General features: G+C 37.4%; 1 protein-coding gene across 4 annotated transcripts in view; it reads right to left on the bottom strand.

Moving 5' to 3' along the window:
• RAVER2 (ribonucleoprotein, PTB binding 2) overlaps positions 1-20992 on the bottom strand; it is a 111270-nt gene that overhangs the window by 49053 nt on the left and 41225 nt on the right. For all 4 annotated transcript variants that reach the window (XM_073234075.1, XM_037024381.2, XM_037024379.2 and 1 more), the window contains exons 3-4: positions 17280-17749; positions 4898-5089 (exon numbers count right to left, since the gene is read on the bottom strand). In XM_073234075.1, the coding sequence (XP_073090176.1) occupies positions 4898-5089; positions 17280-17749 (662 nt within the window). The remainder of the gene's footprint in view (positions 1-4897; positions 5090-17279; positions 17750-20992) is intronic.

Below are 20992 nucleotides of genomic sequence, written 5' to 3'. Positions count from 1 at the left end.
GAGTGCTATGGGAAAAGAACTTTGAATCTAGATTTTTATATTCATATAAACTATTACTTAAATATGTGATATAAAGATATTCTCAACCACATAAATTCTCAGAAGTTTTTACCATAGGAATGCCTTCTCTGAAAAAAAGAAATGAAATGCAGTAAATGCCATATGATACTACATGATACATAGAAATTAAAGTATGTAGGACTATAATTCATTTCAATCTTGTATACAAAAATCAGGACCGTAATACATAAACTTTAAGGCAATCCTAAAGCAAAAATGTAGATATCAGTAGAGTGATAGGTGGAGAGTGAGGTAAGTGGGAAGAAAGAAACACTGATGAACCTAGGAATGTTGATAAATTGGGGACAATCACCAGTAGATAAAGATAGAACATTAACACTCTCAAACCAGAAGAACAAAATTCTTTTGTATCCAGTAGCGATGAGAAGTGAACGTGTTAGCACAAGACACATACTTAAAACCAAATGTATATAAAGGTTGATAATAAAGAGATGGAAAATAGAAACTAAAGAAAGTTAAGTTAGCAACTTCAACATCAGAAAAAAACCTGTTTAAGGAGAAAAACATACTTGTAAAATAATTAATATGACTACACACAACTGTGTACCTAATGATTAATAATATCCTTAAATACACACAGGGAGAGCAAAAGCTGATTGAATAAAGACAGAAAAATCAAGAATTATACATGACCACGTCTAATACATGCCTCTAGACACTAACTGATTAGACAAAAAATAAACAAAGATATGGAACATTTTAATAGCAAAAAGCTCAAACTAATATTTATACATACATACATGTGCATATATAACTTTATAATCCACAAACATAGCGTATGGATTGTTTTGGGCATACATGGTACATTCACAGAAATCCACCGTGCATCAAGCCACAGAAGAAGCCACAATATCCCCTTGCCTCAAATCTACACTGGAGACTAGATTCTCTGACCGCAATGTAGTAAAATTTTAAATCTGTATCAAAAGAACAGCTTTAAATATTTTCTAAGTGCCTGCAAACTTAAAAACAACAAAAAACTATTAATTGAGCTTTGAAGTTGAAAGGAAATCATAACAAAGATTTGAAACACTCATAATCTAAGATTAATGACACATAGGCATAGCATTAGTTAAAAGGAAACTTGCTGTAAATACATTAATCAGAAAAGAATCTAGACTGAAAACAAAGGTGCTGAGCACTGATATCAATAAAGATGCAGGGGAAAAATAAACCCAAAGAAGAAAGAAACAAGGAAATTATGAAGGCAGAACTAACTGAAAGACAGAAATAATGAATGAAACAAAAGCTGTTTACTTGAAAAGACAAAATGGAGAAATACCTGACAGGACTAACCAAGGAGAAAAAAATAAATGCAGATAGATGAAATATACAATGAAAACAAGATCACTAGACAGGAAAATTTTTTAAATAATAAGATATTATAAACAACTATGTGCCAATGAATTTTAAAACTTGGACAAAATGGGTAAGGCTGCAGGATATAATCAAATGCCAAAAATGGCACACAGAGAAAAATAAAATTTAAATATCTGTAGAAGAAAGTGAAGTGGGACCAATGATGTCCCTCTAGAAGAGGCTCAAGAACTAGATCTACATGGTTACACAGACAAGACTTCTCAAACTTTCAAAGAACAGACAACCTGTATTTTATACAAGATGATCCATGAAGCAGAAAAGGAGGAGAAAAAAATAGTCATTTTATGAGGTCAATGTTCTCAATTCCAAAGTTAAGGATGGTACAAAAATTCTGAAGCATTTTTCACTTAAAAGCATGTCTGCACATATACCAAATATTATCCAATCCAATCAAACAATGCGTTGGACAACAATCATTACCAATTAGGGTTTATAACCCCATTAGAAAACCTATCAGTGTAGTTCAACACATTAATGAACTTAGGGAAAAATCACATGATTATCTCAATAGTTACAGAAATACTCTGATAAAGTTCAGTACCTATTTATGGTATTTTTTTTAATTCAGAAAACTTGATAAAGGCTATATACCAATAACCTATAGAAAACATCAATGGAATACATTATTTTTGAGACTGAGACAAATTTAAGATTTCTCACTATCACTAATATTCCTGATCATGGCCCTGTATGCCATGCAAAGGAATTTGAACTTATAGAGGCATTAAAGAATATTCAGCAGAGAATAACATGATCTAATATGAGATAAGAAAACTTACTCTTGTGGCACAGCAGACGAAGGATTAGAAGGGGAGACCAGTGACACGGTGGCCGTGGGGGGTGCGGGGGAGGGCAGTGAGAGAAATCATCAAGGGTGAGGAAAATGGGATTCTGAGTAAAGTAACAAAGATGCTGACAAATCCCAAGGATTTAAGAGAAACAGGAGGTGCAACTGAAAGGTTTGCTAATATTTTTGACATCTAGATTTGGAGAGTAGGTGACAAAGACCAAAATGATTATCTGAGTTTTTGGTTCACATAGTTTGAGTTCAGGTGAAATGGTGCCATATAGAGATATGATAGAAGACAGAAAAGCAAGTCCAGGAGGAAAATAGTTTTGTTTTAGAAATAATGAAAATGATTTATTTACATAACATGAAGGTGGGATGTCCAGTAATCATTCAGAAATTTAGATTTAATACTTCAGGCAGTTTGGTCCAAAATACACACTTGCAGGTCATCACTGATATGCAAGAACTGAAGCCACTGGAGTGTGTAAGGAAGAAACTGAAAGGGCCAAATACAGAAGTTTGCTGACACCAGCCCTTAGGGAAAAAGAAGGAGAAAGGGAAAGAACAGTTAGCTAAAGAACGGTGTGGCTGGAGAGTGTTTTAAATGTTGCCGAAAGACCAAGCGATAAAAGAGTATTCAAAGATCTCCACTGATCTTAGTGAGAACAGATTCACTTCAATAGTGGAGGCAGAAACTGTAGTGCATTTGTCTGAGAGACAAATGGGAAATGAAGAAACGATGACAAAAAGAGGGGGGGCCTTGTTGTTCAAGAAGCTCCAGTAGTGAAGGAAAAGTGACACCAAGGCCAGTGTCTATACAGGATTTTTAAGGGAAAATATTTGCTCATGTTTATCAGCAGAGGGGATGGAGCTAGTGAAGGTACAAGTGACAAAAAGGAGAAAGGTGAGGATCAAGATCCTTGAGGATGGGGACCATGGCCTTGAGCCCCCGCTTGGGCAGAGGATGCACAGTTCTTTTAGAGGGCAGGCTCTTTGTCTGCTTTGTTCACTGATGAATCCTGAACATCTCTAACAATGCCTAGCGTGTTGTGGGTACTCAATTAAGTATTCATGGAATGAATGCTACTGAAGAGAAAGGAAGTTTTAAATGGGGGCACATTTGCTAGGGAAGTATGAGAAAAGTTGAATGAATGATGGAGCACGTGATCTTGACATTTCTACAAAGTAGGAGTCATGACCACCTGATAGAAAGGAGAGAGGCAAGAACAGAGTGAAGATTTGAGATGGCTGCTGAGAGATGAGCTAATGTTTTGCTGGGACCAGCAATATATGTTATGTCATACATTTTTTAGTGGCATCAAGCCACCTAATTGTTTTTCCCCAAGAGTACACAGTTCCCTGTCTGCAGAAGTAGGTGACTGGATGGATTCAGAATTGTAAACTCAGCAAATCCAATCCAACAGACAGTTTAGCCATAAGCAATGAAATTAAAAGTGAAATAATGGCTGAAGTAGTAAATTAAGCAAGCAAGGCTATGAGACTGACAGAACCTAAAAGAAGGACAAACTAAGAAAAAAGGGAGAAGGGATTCAGGAACAGATTTTTCCCAAGGAGTAAGAGGACGACAAGAGATGGGAAAGTAACAACAATCTCCTACCCGTTCCTCCCTCCCCTTGTCTCTCCCTCTATCCAGTCCATCCACAGTACACCTTTCAGACTAACTCTTCATCCTGTCACCACAGTGTTCATGAATTTATAGATTCCTCATTGCTTATCAAATTCAATCTCAATTCTCTGAGTGCTCAATAGTCCTCTCGGATGTGGCATCACCCTGTCATTTCACCACACTCCCTTTATCCACTCAGCCCACCTAGACTCTCTTCGAGTGCAAATTCACCTCCTACTACTGCTTGAAAGGTTTTGTTCCACCTAGAATTCCACCACTCACTTACCTTCTTAGGGTTGCCAGATTTAGGAAGTAAAAATGCCGGATGCCCAGTAAAATTTGGGATTTAGATGAACAACCAGTAATTTTTTTAACATATGTCTCATGTAAAATCTGTATTTATCTAGCAATCCTGTCCTTTACCCACAAGAACCCATTTCCAGAGTACTTTAGGTCACACTCTAATGTCGCTTTCATCGTGAAGGCTTCCCTGATCCCTTCAAAAGCATATTCCTTCCTGCATTCAATCAACAAATATTTACTACACTAAGTGCACGTGTAAAAACTGTGAAGATGGAACAATTTCCCTCTGCATAGAACTTGCAGACTATAAAAGCAGAGTGTGGTAAGTAGACAATTACAATAGAGGAGTAGAAATAATGTGCCATGTGAGCACAATGAAGCACATGTCTTCCTCTCCTTATACTATGAATACTTACGAACACTGAAAAAAGAGGCATGTTACACTCAAACTTTAGCATTGAACAGGAATGCAAATATTTGTTGAATGGATGAACTTCCTTCCAAAAATTTCTTAAGATTAATATACTTTACTGAACACAATTTTTTCTTTTGTAATGACTACTGGCTTGGTTTGAGAGAAATACCATTTAGCCAATTTTTAAAAAAGGAAGAATGTGTAATGGAATACTATGAAGGGCCAATCAATGGTCAATCAGCTTGGATATATTAAAAATATTAGACGTTTTCCATATCCTAATAAAGAATAACCAACTTACCACTCGTTGCGCTGCTATTAATGCTGCTAATGTACTTCGTCCTGGTGCTCCTGGGGCACAGAAGGAAACTTGGACTTTACTTCCCTTGATGGTCATACCATCAGCTGCTTGCTGGACCTCTTCGGCATGCTCTGCAGTGTTATACTCAACCACTGCAAAGCCACCAACATAACTACCTTCATCCTGTGCAAGCTGATATAATACACTTTGTTAAAAGGTAATTCTTATATTTACTTAGAAATATTAATTTACAATACATAATTTTCAAATTCAAAAATAAATGTATCAGAGCATGATACTGGTGAAAATAATGTACTCTTTCTAAAAATTAAAAGTTTACTAGTTACTTAGATGCAATAAAGTAGGCCAGTAAACAAGAGTCTGTCAATTTTCTTTTTAATTCTTTGATTTTCTAATTTATTTTACAAGTCAAAGCCCAAAATGATAATACTCCCTATATATTAAGAAATACATGTGAATGGTAATTTGTAGGAAAATACGGGAACACAGTAATTAAAACTTTCTTTAAAATAATTTCACCAGACCCGGCGGGAGCCAAGATGGCGGCGTGAGTAGAGCAGTGGAAATCTCCTCCCAAAAACACATAGAGCTATGAAAATATAACAAAGAAAAATCTTCCTAAAATAGAGACCACAGGACACAGGACAACATCCAGACCACATCCACACCTGCAAGAACCCAGCGCCTTGTGAAGGGGGTAAGATACAAGCCCCAGCCCGGCGGGACCCGAGCGCCCCTCCCCCCGGCTCCCGGCGGGTGGAGAGAAACCGGAGCAGTTTTTTTTTTTGGCGAGCGCTTTTTGGAAGCCTTAGAGGGACGGGCCCCCGTTGCTGGGGAGGCAGGGTGGCGGGACTGGTGAGGAGGTGCCTGGGAACGGCGCCGGAGGACAAAGAATATCCCGCGTTTCTCCCTGCGAGACCTGGGGGCGGGTGCCTGAGACCGGTGCCTGAGGACGGAGGAGGTCGCGCGTTTTTCCCCTTTTTTTTTTTTTTTCTTTTTGGCAAGCGCTTTTTGGAAGCCTTGAAGGGACGGGGACCCCAGTGCTAGGGAGGCACGGTGGCGGGACTGGTGAGCGGGTGGCTGGGACCGGCGCCTGAGGACAAAGAATATCCCCCATTTTTCCCTGCGGGACCGGTGGGCGGGTGCCTGAGACCGGCACTTGAGGACAGAGGAAATCGCGCGTTTTTCCCCTTTTTTTTTCTCTTTTCTGCGAGTGCTTTTTGGAAGCCTAAAAGGGACAGGGACCCTGGTGCTAGGGAGGCAGGGCGGCGGGACTGGTGAGCGGGTGCCTGGGACCGGCACCTGAGGACAAAGAATATCCCGCATTTTTCCCTGTGGGACCGGTGGGTGGGTGCCTGAGACCAGCACCTGAGGACGGAAGAAATCGCGCGTTTTTCCCCTTTTTTTCTCTCTTTTTGCCAAGTGCTTTTTGGAAGCCTTGAAGGGACAGGGACCCCGGTGCTAGGGAGGCAGGGCGGCGGGACTGGTGAGCGGGTGCGTGGGACCAGTGCCTGAGGACCAAGAATATTGAGCATTCCTTCCCTGCGGGACCGGTGGGTGGGTGCTTTTTGGAAGCCTTGAAAGGACAGGGACCCTGGTGCTAGGGAGACAGGGCAGCAGGACCAGTGCGCGGGTGCCTGGGACCGGCACCTGAGGAAAAAAAAAAAAAAAATCGCGTGTTTTTTCTTTTTTTTTTCCTTTCTGTTCCCTCTCTCATTGTTGCTGTTGTTGTTTTGGTTTGGAGAGTGCTTTTTGGAAATCTTAAAGGGGCAGGACAGGTCACTTAGACCAGAAGCAGGGAATCTGGGGATCTCTGGGCACTCTAACCCCCTGGGCAGCAGGGAGCACAGAGGCCCCTTACGGAGATAAATAGTCTCCTGGCTGCTCCCCCTCCAACGGGGCTCCACCATTTTGGAGGAACAGCCCCAGCCAGGCCAAGCCCACAGCAACAGTGGAGATAAACCCCAAAGCAATTGGGCAGGAAGCAGAAGCCCTGTCTGCGCACAGCTGCCCAGCACAAGCCACTAGAGGTCGCTATTCTCCCAGGAAAAGGCTACAAACCAACAAGAAGGGAAGCTCTTCCAGCGGTCACTTGTACCAGCTCTGCAGACTATCTCTATCACCATGAAAAGGCAAAACTACAGGCAGACAAAGATCACAGAGACAACACCTGAGAAGGAGACAGACCTAACTAGTCCTCCTGAAAAAGAATTCAAAATAAAAATCATGAACATGCTGACAGAGATGCAGAAAAAAATGCAAGAGCAATGGGATGAGATGCAGAGAAAAATGCAAGAGCAGTGGGATGAGATGCAGAGAAAAATGCAAGAGCAGTGGGATGAAGTCCGGAAGGAGATCACAGATGTCAGGAAAGAGATCACAGAAGTGAAACAATCCCTGGAAGGATTTATAAGCAGAATGGATAAGATGCAAGAGGCCATTGAAGGAATAGAAGCCAGAGAACAGGAACGTATAGAAGCTGACATAGAGAGAGATAAAAGGATCTCCAGGAATGAAACAACACTAAGAGAAATATGTGACCAATACAAAAGGAAAAACATTCGTATTATAGGGATACCAGAAGAGGAAGAAAGAGGAAAAGGGATAGAAAGTGTCTTTGAAGAAATAATTGCTGAAAACTTCCCCAAACTGGGGGAGGAAATAATCGAACAGACCATGGAATTATACAGAACCCCCAACAGAAAGGATCCAAGGAGGACAACACCAAGACACATAATAATTAAAATGGCAAGGATCAAGGACAAGGAAAGAGTTTTAAAGGCAGCTAGAGAGAAAAAGGTCACCTATAAAGGAAAACCAATCAGGCTAACATCAGACTTCTCAACAGAAACCCTACAGGCCAGAAGAGAATGGCATGATATACTTAATGCAATGAAACAGAAGGGCCTTGAACCAAGGATACTGTATCCAGCACGACTATCATTTAAATATGATGGTGGGATCAAACAATTCCCAGACAAGCAAAAGCTGAGGGAATTTGCTTCCCACAAACCACCTCTACAGGGCATCCTACAGGGACTGCTCTAGATGGGAGCACCCCTAAAAAGAGCACAGAACAAAACACACAACATATGAAGAATGGAGGAGGAGGAATAAGAAGGGAGAGAAGAAAAAACTCTCCAGACAGTGTATATAACAGCTCAATAAGCGAGCTAAGTTAGGCAGTAAGATACTAAAGAAGCTAACCTTGAACCTTTGGTAACCACGAATCTAAAGCCTGCAATGGCAATAAGTACATATCTTTCAATAGTCACCCTAAATGTAAATGGACTTAATGCACCAATCAAAAGACATAGAGTAATAGAATGGATAAAAAAGCAAGACCCATCTATATGCTGCTTACAAGAAACTCACCTTAAACCCAAAGATAAGCATAGACTAAAAGTCAAGGGATGGAAAAACATATTTCAGGCAAACAACAGTGAGAAGAAAGCAGGGGTTGCAGTACTAATATCAGACAAAATAGACTTCAAAACAAAGAAAGTAACAAGAGATAAAGAAGGCCACTACATAATGATAAAGGGCTCAGTCCAACAAGAGGATATAACCATTCTAAATATATATGCACCCAATACAGGAGCACCAGCATATGTGAAGCAAATACTAACAGAACTAAAGAGGGAAATAGACTGCAATGCATTCATTGTAGGAGACTTCAACACACCACTCACCCCAAAGGATAGATCCACCGGGCAGAAAATAAGTAAAGACACACAGGCACTGAACAACACACTAGAACAGATGGACCTAATAGACATCTATAGAACTTTACATCCAAAAGCAACAGGATATACATTCTTCTCAAGTGCACATGGAACATTCTCCAGAATAGACCACATACTAGCTCACAAAAAGAGCCTCAGTAAATTCCACAATATTGAAATTCTACCAACCAATTTTTCAGCCCACAAAGGTATGAAAGTAGAAATAAATTCTACAAAGAAAACAAAAAGGCTCACAAACACATGGAGGCTTAACAACATGCTACTAAATAATCAATGGATCAATGAACAAATCAAAATAGAGATCAAGGAATATATAGAAACAAATGACAACAACAACACTAAGCCCCAACTTCTGTGGGATGCAGCGAAAGCAGTCTTAAGAGGAAAGTATATAGCAATCCAGGCACACTTGAAGAAGGAAGAACAATCCCAAATGAATAGTCTAACATCACAATTATTAAAACTGGAAAAAGAAGAACAAATGAGGCCTAAAGTCAGCAGAAGGAGGGACATAATAAAGATCAGAGGAGAAATAAACAAAATTGAGAAGAATAAAACAATAGCAAAAATCAACGAAACCAAGAGCTGGTTCTTTGAGAAAATAAACAAAATAGATAAGCCTCTAGCCCAACTTATTAAGAGAAAAAGAGAGTCAACACAAATCAACATAATCAGAAATGAGAATGGAAAAATCACGACAGACTCCACAGAAATACAAAGAATTATTAAAGACTACTATGAAAACCTATATGCCAACAAGCTGGAAAACCTAGAAGAAATGGACAACTTCCTAGAAAAATACAACCTCCCAAGACTGACCAAGGAAGAAACACAAAAGTTAAACAAACCAATTACAAGCAAAGAAATTGAAACAGTAATCAAAAAACTACCCAAGAACAAAACCCCGGGGCCGGACGGATTTACCTCGGAATTTTATCAGACACACAGAGAAGACATAATACCCATTCTCCTTAAAGTGTTCCACAAAATAGAAGAAGAGGGAATACTCCCAAACTCATTCTATGAAGCCAACATCACCCTAATACCAAAACCAGGCAAAGACCCCACCAAAAAAGAAAATTACAGACCAATATCCCTGATGAACGTAGATGCAAAAATACTCAATAAAATATTAGCAAACAGAATTCAACAGTATATCAAAAGGATCATACACCATGACCAAGTGGGGTTCATCCCAGGGATGCAAGGATGGTACAACATTCGAAAATCCATCAACATCATCCACCACATCAACAAAAAGAAAGACAAAAACCACATGATCATCTCCATAGATGCTGAAAAAGCATTTGACAAAATTCAACATCCATTCATGATAAAAACTCTCAGCAAAATGGGAATAGAGGGCAAGTACCTCAACATAATAAAGGCCATATATGATAAACCCACAGCCAGCATTATACTGAACAGCGAGAAGCTGAAAGCATTTCCACTGAGATCGGGAACCAGACAGGGATGCCCACTCTCCCCACTGTTATTTAACATAGTACTGGAGGTCCTAGCCACGGCAATCAGACAAAACAAAGAAATACAAGGAATCCAGATTGGTAAAGAAGAAGTTAAACTGTCACTATTTGCAGATGATATGATACTGTACATAAAAAACCCTAAAGACTCCACTCCAAAACTACTAGAACTGATATCGGAATACAGCAAAGTTGCAGGATACAAAATCAACACACAGAAATCTGTAGCTTTCCTATACACTAACAACGAATCAATAGAAAGAGAAATCAGGAAAACAATTCCATTCACCATTGCATCAAAAAGAATAAAATACCTAGGAATAAACCTAACCAAGGAAGTGAAAGACTTATACTCTGAAAACTACAAGTCACTCTTAAGAGAAATTAAAGGGGACACTAACAGATGGAAACTCATCCCATGCTCATGGCTAGGAAGAATTAATATCGTCAAAATGGCCATCCTGCCGAAAGCAATATACAAATTTGATGCAATCCCTCTCAAATTACCAGCAACATTCTTCAATGAATTGGAACAAATAATTCAAAAATTCATATGGAAACACCAAAGACCCCGAATAGCCAAAGCAATCCTGAAAAAGAAGAATAAAGTAGGGGGGATCTCACTCCCCAACTTCAAGCTCTACTACAAAGCCATAGTAATCAAGACAATTTGGTACTGGCACAAGAACAGAGCCACAGACCAGTGGAACAGATTAGAGACCCCAGAAATTAACCCAAACATATATGGTCAATTAATATTTGATAAAGGAGCCATGGACATACAATGGCAAAATGACAGTCTCTTCAACAGATGGTGCTGGCAAAACTGGACAGCTACATGTAGGAGAATGAAACTGGACCATTGTCTAACCCCATATACAAAGGTAAACTCAAAATGGATCAAAGACCTGAATGTAAGTCACGAAACCATTAAACTCTTGGAAAAAAACATAGGCAAAAACCTCTTAGACATAAACATGAGTGATCTCTTCTTGAACATATCTCCCCGGGCAAGGAAAACAACAGCAAAAATGAGCAAGTGGGACTACATTAAGCTGAAAAGCTTCTGTACAGCGAAAGACACCATCAATAGAACAAAAAGGAACCCTACAGTATGGGAGAATATATTTGAAAATGACAGATCTGATAAAGGCTTGACGTCCAGAATATATAAAGAGCTCACACGCCTCAACAAACAAAAAACAAATAACCCAATTAAAAAATGGGCAGAGGAACTGAACAGACAGTTCTCCAAAAAAGAAATACAGATGGCCAAGAGACACATGAAAAGATGCTCCACATCGCTAATTATCAGAGAAATGCAAATTAAAACTACAATGAGGTATCACCTCACACCAGTAAGGATAGCTGCCATCCAAAAGACAAACAACAACAAATGTTGGCGAGGCTGTGGAGAAAGGGGAACCCTCCTACACTGCTGGTGGGAATGTAAATTAGTTCAACCATTGTGGAAAGCAGTATGGAGGTGCATCAAAATGCTCAAAACAGACCTACCATTTGACCCAGGAATTCCACTCCTAGGAATTTACCCTAAGAACGCAGCAATCAAGTTTGAGAAAGACAGGTGCACTCCTATGTTTATCGCAGCACTATTTACAATAGCCAAGAATTGGAAGCAACCTAAATGTCCATCTGTAGATGAATGGATAAAGAAGATGTGGTACATATACACAATGGAATACTACTCAGCCATAAGAAGTGGAAAAATCCAACCATTTGCAGCAACATGGATGGAGCTGGAGAGTATTATGCTCAGTGAAATAAGCCAAGCGGAGAAAGAGAAATACCAAATGATTTCACTCATCTGAGGAGTATAGGAACAAAGGAAAAACTGAAGGAACAAAACAGCAGCAGAATTACAGAACCCAAAAATGGACTAACAGGTACCAAAGGGAAAGGAACTGGGGAGGATGGGTGGGCAGGGAGGGATAAGGGGGGGGAAGAAGAAGGGGGGTATTAAGATTAGCATGCATGGGGGGGAGGGAGATAGGGGAGGGTGGGCTGCACAACACAGAGAGGACAAGTAGTGACTCTACAACATTTTGCTAAGCTGATGGACAGTAACCGTAATGTGGTTGTTAGGGGGGACCTGATATAGGGGAGAGCATAGTAAACATAGTATTCTTCAGGTAAGTGTAGATTAAAAATTTAAAAAAAAAAAAAGAAAGAAAGAAAGAAAAGGGGGATTACTCCTTAACAGGATAAAACTATTGGTAAATCAAGGATCAACGCATGCTTTAAATATCCTTAATGTTGATCACTTAAAGGGTGTCAGATGATCAGCTATGGAGGTACTCTTTTCTGATAATATTCCTTTCTCTTAATTAAAAAAAAAAAAAAAAAAAAGCAGTTACTGTGTGCTGACCTCCAATGAGTTCTGCACAGTGGTATAGAGGGCATGTCAAAGTGTGGGCAAAGGGTCTGTTTGTTTCTACGCAGAAGATCAAGGCCTAGCTTGGATACCCAGAAAATGAACTAAGATACGATATGAGGAGGAGCTTCCGGCATCAGCACTCTCTGGAGGACTCGTGCCGGGGGATGATCATCAAAAAGCCTCCACAGGGATCCGGACGATGCTGCGGTTGTGGCTGCATCCAGCCCACCATCTCCTGGACTTGCCATAAGAAGGAGGAGGGAGATGTCTAGGCTGGCATGTGCATACAGTGAGACAACGAATTTGACTGGATCTGTACTGTTGGAACTCAACCAGGAGTTGGGAGGGGTGCAAGTTGTAGCACCCCAAAATCTCATGACTATAGACCATCTATGGTTAAAAGAACATATGGGATGTGAACAGATCCCAGAAATGGGCTGCTTTAATTTGTCTGATGGTTCAAGTACAGTTGGAAAATATCCATCATATCATAGATAAATTTTCACAAATGCCTAGGGTGCCTAAATGGTTTTCTTGGCTTCACTGGAGATGGCTGGTAATTATAGATTTGCTTTGTTTATGTCACCGTATTCCTATTATGTTAATATGTGTGTGCAAATTAGTTAGTAGTTTAAAACCTATACATACTTAAGGTACTATACAAGAAGATATGTCAAAGAAATAATCAATCCTCCCAAGTTTCCTTCATATGCTACATCTATAGCTTTTCTTCTTCCTTCCTAATTACAAACTTTAAATAGAATTCGTGCCTCATATCGAATTTACCGAGTATCATAATTCCTCCAGGTGGTAAAGATACCTCGAGACAAGTGCTGGGCATAGAAGCCACAGGGCATAAATCTGCAAAGAAGTAAAAAGCTAACCTTTGCAAACAATATGGCTTCTCTCTCACTTACCAACTTTACATTTCCCTGTATGGCCCCGGAAGATGACTGGTTAGCCAGAGACGGGTAAGATTCCTCAAGGGAGGAACAACCTAAGACAGGCACAGTCGCAGGGGGGCCATCAGGTGAGAATCTGGGGATCAACAGAGGTGAGGCTCAGAACCTCACCCCCCCTGCTTTGAGAGAAATCTTCTGCATCCGTGGATGTCTTGCTGCCCTTGTCTAGCCTGGATTAATACTTAGTCCATAGGCACACACCTGATCATCTGATCATCTACATTTGCCTTCTTACAGCACTAAACTATGTTTTCTACCTTTATCTTGCATCTACCTACCACTTCAGCATTTTATTAAAAATAAAAATAATAATAATAATAGGAGAAATGCGGGATCAACATATAAATCAAGTACAAAAATCAAATGAATATTCATATTTGACCTGATGGTTTATAGGTCATATTGCATGATCAAAACCGAAAGTTTCTGTGATGACTGCCCTTGTACTGTTCACCATGTAAGAATTTATTCACTCTGTAAGAATTCGTTCACCATGTAAGAACTTGTTCGTTATGCTTCAGAAGATTGGAGACTGACGAGAATTAGGCTTGAGATGGATTAATGATTGTACATTGAGCATTGACCCCCCTATACTGAATTTTATTGTTGTTAACAACCATTTGATCAATAAATATGAGAGATGCCCTCTCAAAAAAAAAAAAAAAAAAAAAAAAAATTAAAAAAAAAAAAAAAAAATAATTTCACCAGATACATGAACAATGAAACATACTAAACAATTATTTGACCACATATCTAAGTAGAATAAAGTTTGTATTATAAGAGAAGGTAGGAGGAAGCATAATCAACTTTTATTTCAGTAGTTTAGGCAGATCCCAAGAATTTGGTCAAGTATAACAAAGCAGACCTTAATTGGGAAACGTGTGCCCAGGTTTGTTAAAATACTATATGCAACACACAACCTTTGATTTCTGAATGTACCCTAAATAGACTCCTGCAATATAGAACTCAATATTTATTTTCCAGTCTCCCACCTGTAAGAATGTAAAGGAAGATATTAAAGTCCTGGATCTGTAAAGACTGGTACAAAGAGCAAAACTAAGAACAAAACAAGACACTAAAAAGTTCCTAAATTTTGAACATGTCTGAATTATCTTTAACACATTCACGCTATAAAGTGGTAAATGTGATAAAGTTCCTAGGTTTTGAACATGTCTGAATTATCTTTAACACATTCATGCTATAAAGTGGTAAATGTGATAAAACTCAAGCTTTGTGTGTCTTTGAGAAGATACATCTATAAACTTCCATTTGGATTTGGTATGTCATAAGTTAATATTACAAATAAATAATTTCCTTTTTAGTTTTAAGTTTAATTAAATAATCCTTTTTCATTTCTTTTTCTTGTTTTTGAACCTTAACATTCTTCTACTTTCTTGGATAGTTAGAGCAAATTTCTATTTTTCATTCACATTCTTCCTTCCTTTAAAATCATAGTCAAATGTCTTCTCCTCCATAAAACTTTTTTTCCAATTACATGAAAGGAAAAATTCCTATCTTTTCCAAACATTTCCGCTACAACCCCATTCCTCTTATAATCCAAACCAGATCTTAAAAAACCAGATTTGACTTCTGCATCCGTAGATGTCTTGCTGCCCTTGTCTAGCCTGGATTAATACTTAGTCCATAGGCACACACCTGATCATCTGATCATCTACATTTGCCCTCTTACAGCACTAAACTATGTTTTCTACCTTTATCTTGCATCTACCTACCACTTCAGCATTTTATTAAAAATAAAAATAATAATAATAATAGGAGAAATGTGGGATCAACATATAAATCAAGTACAAAAATCAAACGAATATTCATATTTGACCTGATTGTTTATAGGTCATAATGCATGATCAAAACCGAAAGTTTCTGTGATGAATGCCCTTGTACTGTTCACCATGTAAGAATTTATTCACTATGTAAGAATTCGTTCACCATGTAAGAACTTGTTCGTTATGCCTCAGAAGATTGGAGACTGACGAGAATTAGGCTTGAGATGGATTAATGATTGTACATTGAGCGTTGACCCCCCTATACTGAATTTTATTGTTGTTAACAACCATTTGATCAATAAATATGAGAGATGCCCTCTCAAAAAAAAAACAAAAAACCAGATTTGAAAAAGCTCCTCATCAGTCTCTTTGTTTCTATTAATCACAAGGTAAGAGCCTATGTCTTCAATATGGTCTGTGTCAACCTACGGAGGGAAACAGCCTGAATTTACAGATCCACAGATAATAAAGTTGTTTCACTGATCTTATGAAAACTTTAAAACATTTTTTTTTACTCTTGGTTCATTATGATAACCCTCATGCCTATATAAATTATAATACAATTCTAAGTCTTTCAGAAGACAAAATCATCTAAGTCCACAGCATCAGGAAGGAGTTTCAGAGAGGAGTATTTCAGTTCAGTATGAGAGCCATTCAAGTATGAAACGGTCTGCTTTATGATAAGCTGATTTTCCATTATTTTGAAAAATTTTAACAGAAGCTAAAAGGTCATTCACAAATAATATAACATTTTTCTACCAGATGGCACAGCTAGAACAAATAATCTCAGTTCCCTTCCAACTGTGGGATTCATAATTCAAATACAATTTGTAATAAATGTCTTTTCCCCTCACATTTGCTTCAAAGGCTTCAACTAAAGCTACAAGAATTATGTATGGACACAGGAGATCACTATATTAAGTCTAAGCATTCAAGAATAGCAGAGCAATAAGACCATCAACTTTCAATAACTGGACAAAGATTTGATAAAGAATTTTTGCAAAATATTTGAATTTTATAAAGCTCTTGGATGGTTTCTTTGATACTGATATTACTGGGATTAGAGGAGTGGAAATATAAGAAATGGATGGTAGCGTTACTCATATATATATTACATATATACACATATATATATTATACTCTATATATGTATATTACTCTAACTCCAAACTTTCTTCTGCAATAGACAAGACTCAACAATATGATTTTAAAAAATGGGAGTTTATAGAGCGGAAAGACGGGAGGTGGGAAGTGAGGACTCTTGTGGTGAGGGAAGTGAAGGAAGCGCTGAGGGGAAGCGAGCGAGAAAGCTCCTCAGCTGCTATCAAACATCTATAAGGGAAGGAATTCAATACAGTGTGCATTTTCTCTACTCAGTACAATACATTTTACTCTGATAAAGTACTTAACAATTCCTGCCACTGTTGCCAGTTTTAAGGTTCTCCCCTAAAGGTTTTACTTTCCATGACTCTATTAAGATAGAATTATATATTCTTTTAAAACCTCATCATACTTTTCTATCTTCTATTATAGCATTCTTCATGCAAGATTTACAATTATTAGCTTATTTGTCAGTCTCTTCTACAAAGAACTGACAAAGAGTATATTTCTCTTGAAAATTTCTATATATTTCTATTCTTAGTATTTCTGACTTTCAGCAAAATACTGGCTAGCAAGAGAAGGTGATAAATAAGACTTGAATGGACAAATGATCAATGGATGAATGGTTCAATGACTGGATGGAATAAGAAGGTGAATGAGTAAGTGATGGATTTGCTAACACATACTTAACTATATAACAGTGTAGTCTGGCACATCCACAGAAGGATTTGATTTAAAATTTACCATGACATTGAAGTCATTACAGACAAAAGAAAATTAGATATCTATTGTGATAATCGCATAGGTATGATACATTTTTGAGGATCTGTACAATAGATACATAAGCAGATTATTTAAATACTCGAAATGATACATTAAATATACATACCTGGCAAAACACAGGTTTATGGATACTGGAAAAAAATTGCAACAGTTCCTCTGAATCCCTATAGTCACTAGGGAGTTTATCTATACAAAGGCACTTAGAGTGAATGAGCTCTGCAGCCAAAAGATTAACATCCATCCACTGTGCAAAGAGAGCTGATGCTCCCAACTGTTTGCCCAATAGCTCCAATCTAGCCTTTGCAGCAAAGTCCTTTTTCATGTACTCCACAAATCCATAGCCTTTGGAATGTCCAGTAACTTCACTGTAGACCAGAAAACATCTCTCAATATTTCCATAAGCACGAACAAGCTCTTCAAACTCTTCTAATGTAAAAGAAGTGGGCAGGTTGGTAATACATAGCAAAGCATCTGTTGGCTGGAGCTGGACTATCAAATCTTTTCCTCGAAAAGAATATTGATGAAACGTCTGAATTGCATTCTGGGCTTGTTCCCCATTTAATAAAGTAACAAAAGCTGGAAGATAACAAAATGAATTAGAGCTTTCTAAACTAGTGTTTCCAACTGTTTTTGACTATGATCCACAGTAACAAATACATTTTGTGTCTGTGACTCTTTACACATGTACACACACACAATTTTGGAAACAAAAGTATCAAGAATACTACCATTTGCAATGCACTCTGATATCTTTTCTTCTATTTCATTGTGTTTTAGAAATGCTGACACATGCACAAAACTCATTTCATGACCAGTAACTGAAATTAAAGTGTAGGAATTTTATTAAGATTTCTACCATAAGGTACTAAATTTTTTTTTCTTAATTTTTAAAATCTTTTCAAACTACTTACAGAGTTTACTTTCTCCCCCAACATGTGATGTCTTAAAACCTTTCTTTCTCCTTAGAGTTCTAAAGGACCCTATTTCATAATAAGGACCTAAAAAAACAAAGGTATAGCAAAAAGACACCAAAATGCCCAGAAGAAGCCAGTTCTATCTCCAATCATGAATGTTTCCTTAAAATCTGATTAATTAGGTTGAAAACACACACATGCACACACATATAAAATTTGGCATACTTTTTGGATGAATATTATGTTATGCAAAGATCACAGGCTTGTAATATTGGACAAGTAGCTTAACTTTGAAACTTTGTAAAACAATAAAAAAAGAAAAATGTCCTGCCTACTTAATGAAGTTGTTCCAGCATCAAGCAACAAATACATATGACAATTTATAAAATAAAAATGATATAAAATATGGTTCTAAGTTAATGAAATATGCACAATCGTATCTGATAAAATTAAGACATAGCCTTATTAAACCGTTTATCTGTTGTCATAAAAACAAAGAATATAGAGGTTTCAAGCAACACTATAAATTTAAAGCACCAATTAGAAGAAACAACACAGGATAATCTACAAATTATAAATTAATCCTTCTCTCAACATTCTTCCCTTTTCCTCTCTGGAAGATATAGTGGAGTTGTTCCATATGAGTATTTAACTTACCCAAATTAAATTATAACAACATGGCAAATGTGAACATAGCTAGATTTAGAGTTTGCATCGAATTTGGAAAATTTTCAGCCACTATTTCTTTAAATATCTTTTCTATATTACCCATTCCCTCTTTCAGGGACTCCAATTACTCTGATCTTAGGACTCTTGAAGTTGCCCCAAATCACTGATGCTATTGTTCATATTTTATCATTTTTTTCCTTCTGTGTTTCATTTTGGATAGTTTTTATCTCTATGTATTCACATTCACTAACCTTTTCTTCTGCAGTGTCTACTCTGCTGTTAATCACATTTAGTACATTTTTCATCTCAGACATCACAATCTTCATCTTTAGTGAATTTGACTTAGGTATTTAATTATCTTCCACACTGCTACTTCATTTTCAACCTTTACTATGTCTTGTACATGTGGAACACAGTTATAAAAACTGTTGGAATGTCCATTTGCATTAACTTGTCTGTTTCAATTCCAGGTCAGTTTCATTTGATTGATTTTTCACCTCATTATAGGTTATATTTTCCTGTTTTTTTGCTATGTCTGATAATTTTTTATTGGATGCCAGACATTCCAAGTTTTACTTTGCTGAGTGCTGGATATTTTTGTATTCATATAAACACTCTAGAGTTTTGTTCTAGAATATAGTTAAGTTACCAGGGAATAGTTTGATCCTTTCTGATCTAGAGTTAATTTTCACTATTCCTGAGGACCAGAGCACTGTTGATCTAGAGTTGGTTTTCACTATTCCTGAGACAAAAATGAGTATTACTCCTAATACTACTCATGATGGCACCATGAATTAGGCAGTTTATCATCCTAGTTCATGGGAATAGCACTATTCCTGGCCCTGTATGAGCTGTGACTTACCTCTAATCCCTTTGTAAATATTTAGTAACTGTGAAATTTTATGTAATGTATGGCTCAGTAATTCATTTGTGGGGAACCAGCTGTAATGTATATTAGAAAACAAGTAAACAGATATTCACTGCAGCATTGTTTGAATTACTAGAAAAGTTAAAGCTTCCTAAATGCCTTTCAGTAATAGATTTATCAGTGGTTAATGAATTTATTAAATTCATAGGTCAGAATATGTAGTGGTTTAAATCAATGAACTAGAGCTATATGCAGCAATGTGGGAAGATCTGAAAATAAGGTTACATTTTCAAAAAGCAAATTGCTTAATAAAATGTACACAATACCATTTATCCAGTTTTAAAAACACTGAGAATGCTATTAATTATACATATAGTAAAATTATAGGTATTAGTCCAATATACTGTGGTAACAAACAGCTCCAACAATCTGAATGGCTTCACAAAACAAAAGGGTTTCTTTTGTTGTTGTTCATGCTGCATGTCTCATGCTGAAAGGAAGTGAGAGGGCTTTGCTCACTATAGTCACTCTGGGACTTAAGTTAAAAAAGTTTCTGCGATCTTCCTCCATTACTTTCGAAGGGTGATAGGTGTGCAGTAACTAGCATGCTACCTCTGAACCCTTCCACCTGCAAGGGATACATGTCATTTCCATTTGCACTTTATTCATCAAAAAAGCAAAAAAATCACATGTCCACTCCTAATGTGAAAGAGGGACAGAGAAGTGCTATCTTACCTCATGCCCAAAAGAAAAAGAACAAGAATCTGCAAATGGTTGTAATGACTATCACAACATAATGGCACAGATTGAAAAGTATGCACCACATTCCTGACTGTTTGCCCTCAGGTAAGGAATGAAGGAAGGAAGGAATAGAATCTGAGAGGGGAAGAAACTGGATTTCATCTTTATTGGTCATAACCCTTTTTTACAGTTTTTTTAAAGTCATAAAAACTAAATATAGAATTCCTGAACATATTACCTGAGACTTTTTTTTTATTCAACAGAACTACAGTAAGGCCCTAGCATCTATACATTTTTTTAAAGACAATTTTTTTAACATTTTAAGAATATAAAACATTTAAATAAAACATCTGCAAATTTGGAATAGGTATATCTATAATGCTTATATCAAAATCCTCCATACTTTTCCCTATTTTTTTATCACCTCAAACCACACAGTCTGTTCACTAAGACCAAAAATGTATTATTAAAATGAAGGCTACCAAGCCTATAAAGAAAACAACATTCATTATAACATACAATATTAGAACATTCATTGTAAGAATTAAAGTCACTAGTAGTTAAAAATATTAACTGATGAGATTAAGATTTAGGATATAATATTACCTTCAGAAAACAAATTATATG

Source organism: Manis javanica, chromosome 4 (genome assembly GCF_040802235.1).
Source record: "Manis javanica isolate MJ-LG chromosome 4, MJ_LKY, whole genome shotgun sequence".
In the NCBI taxonomy this organism is placed as follows: Eukaryota; Metazoa; Chordata; class Mammalia; order Pholidota; family Manidae; genus Manis; species Manis javanica.
Note: the sequence above shows the minus strand (reverse complement) of the source record. Positions and strands in the feature narration are given on the sequence as shown.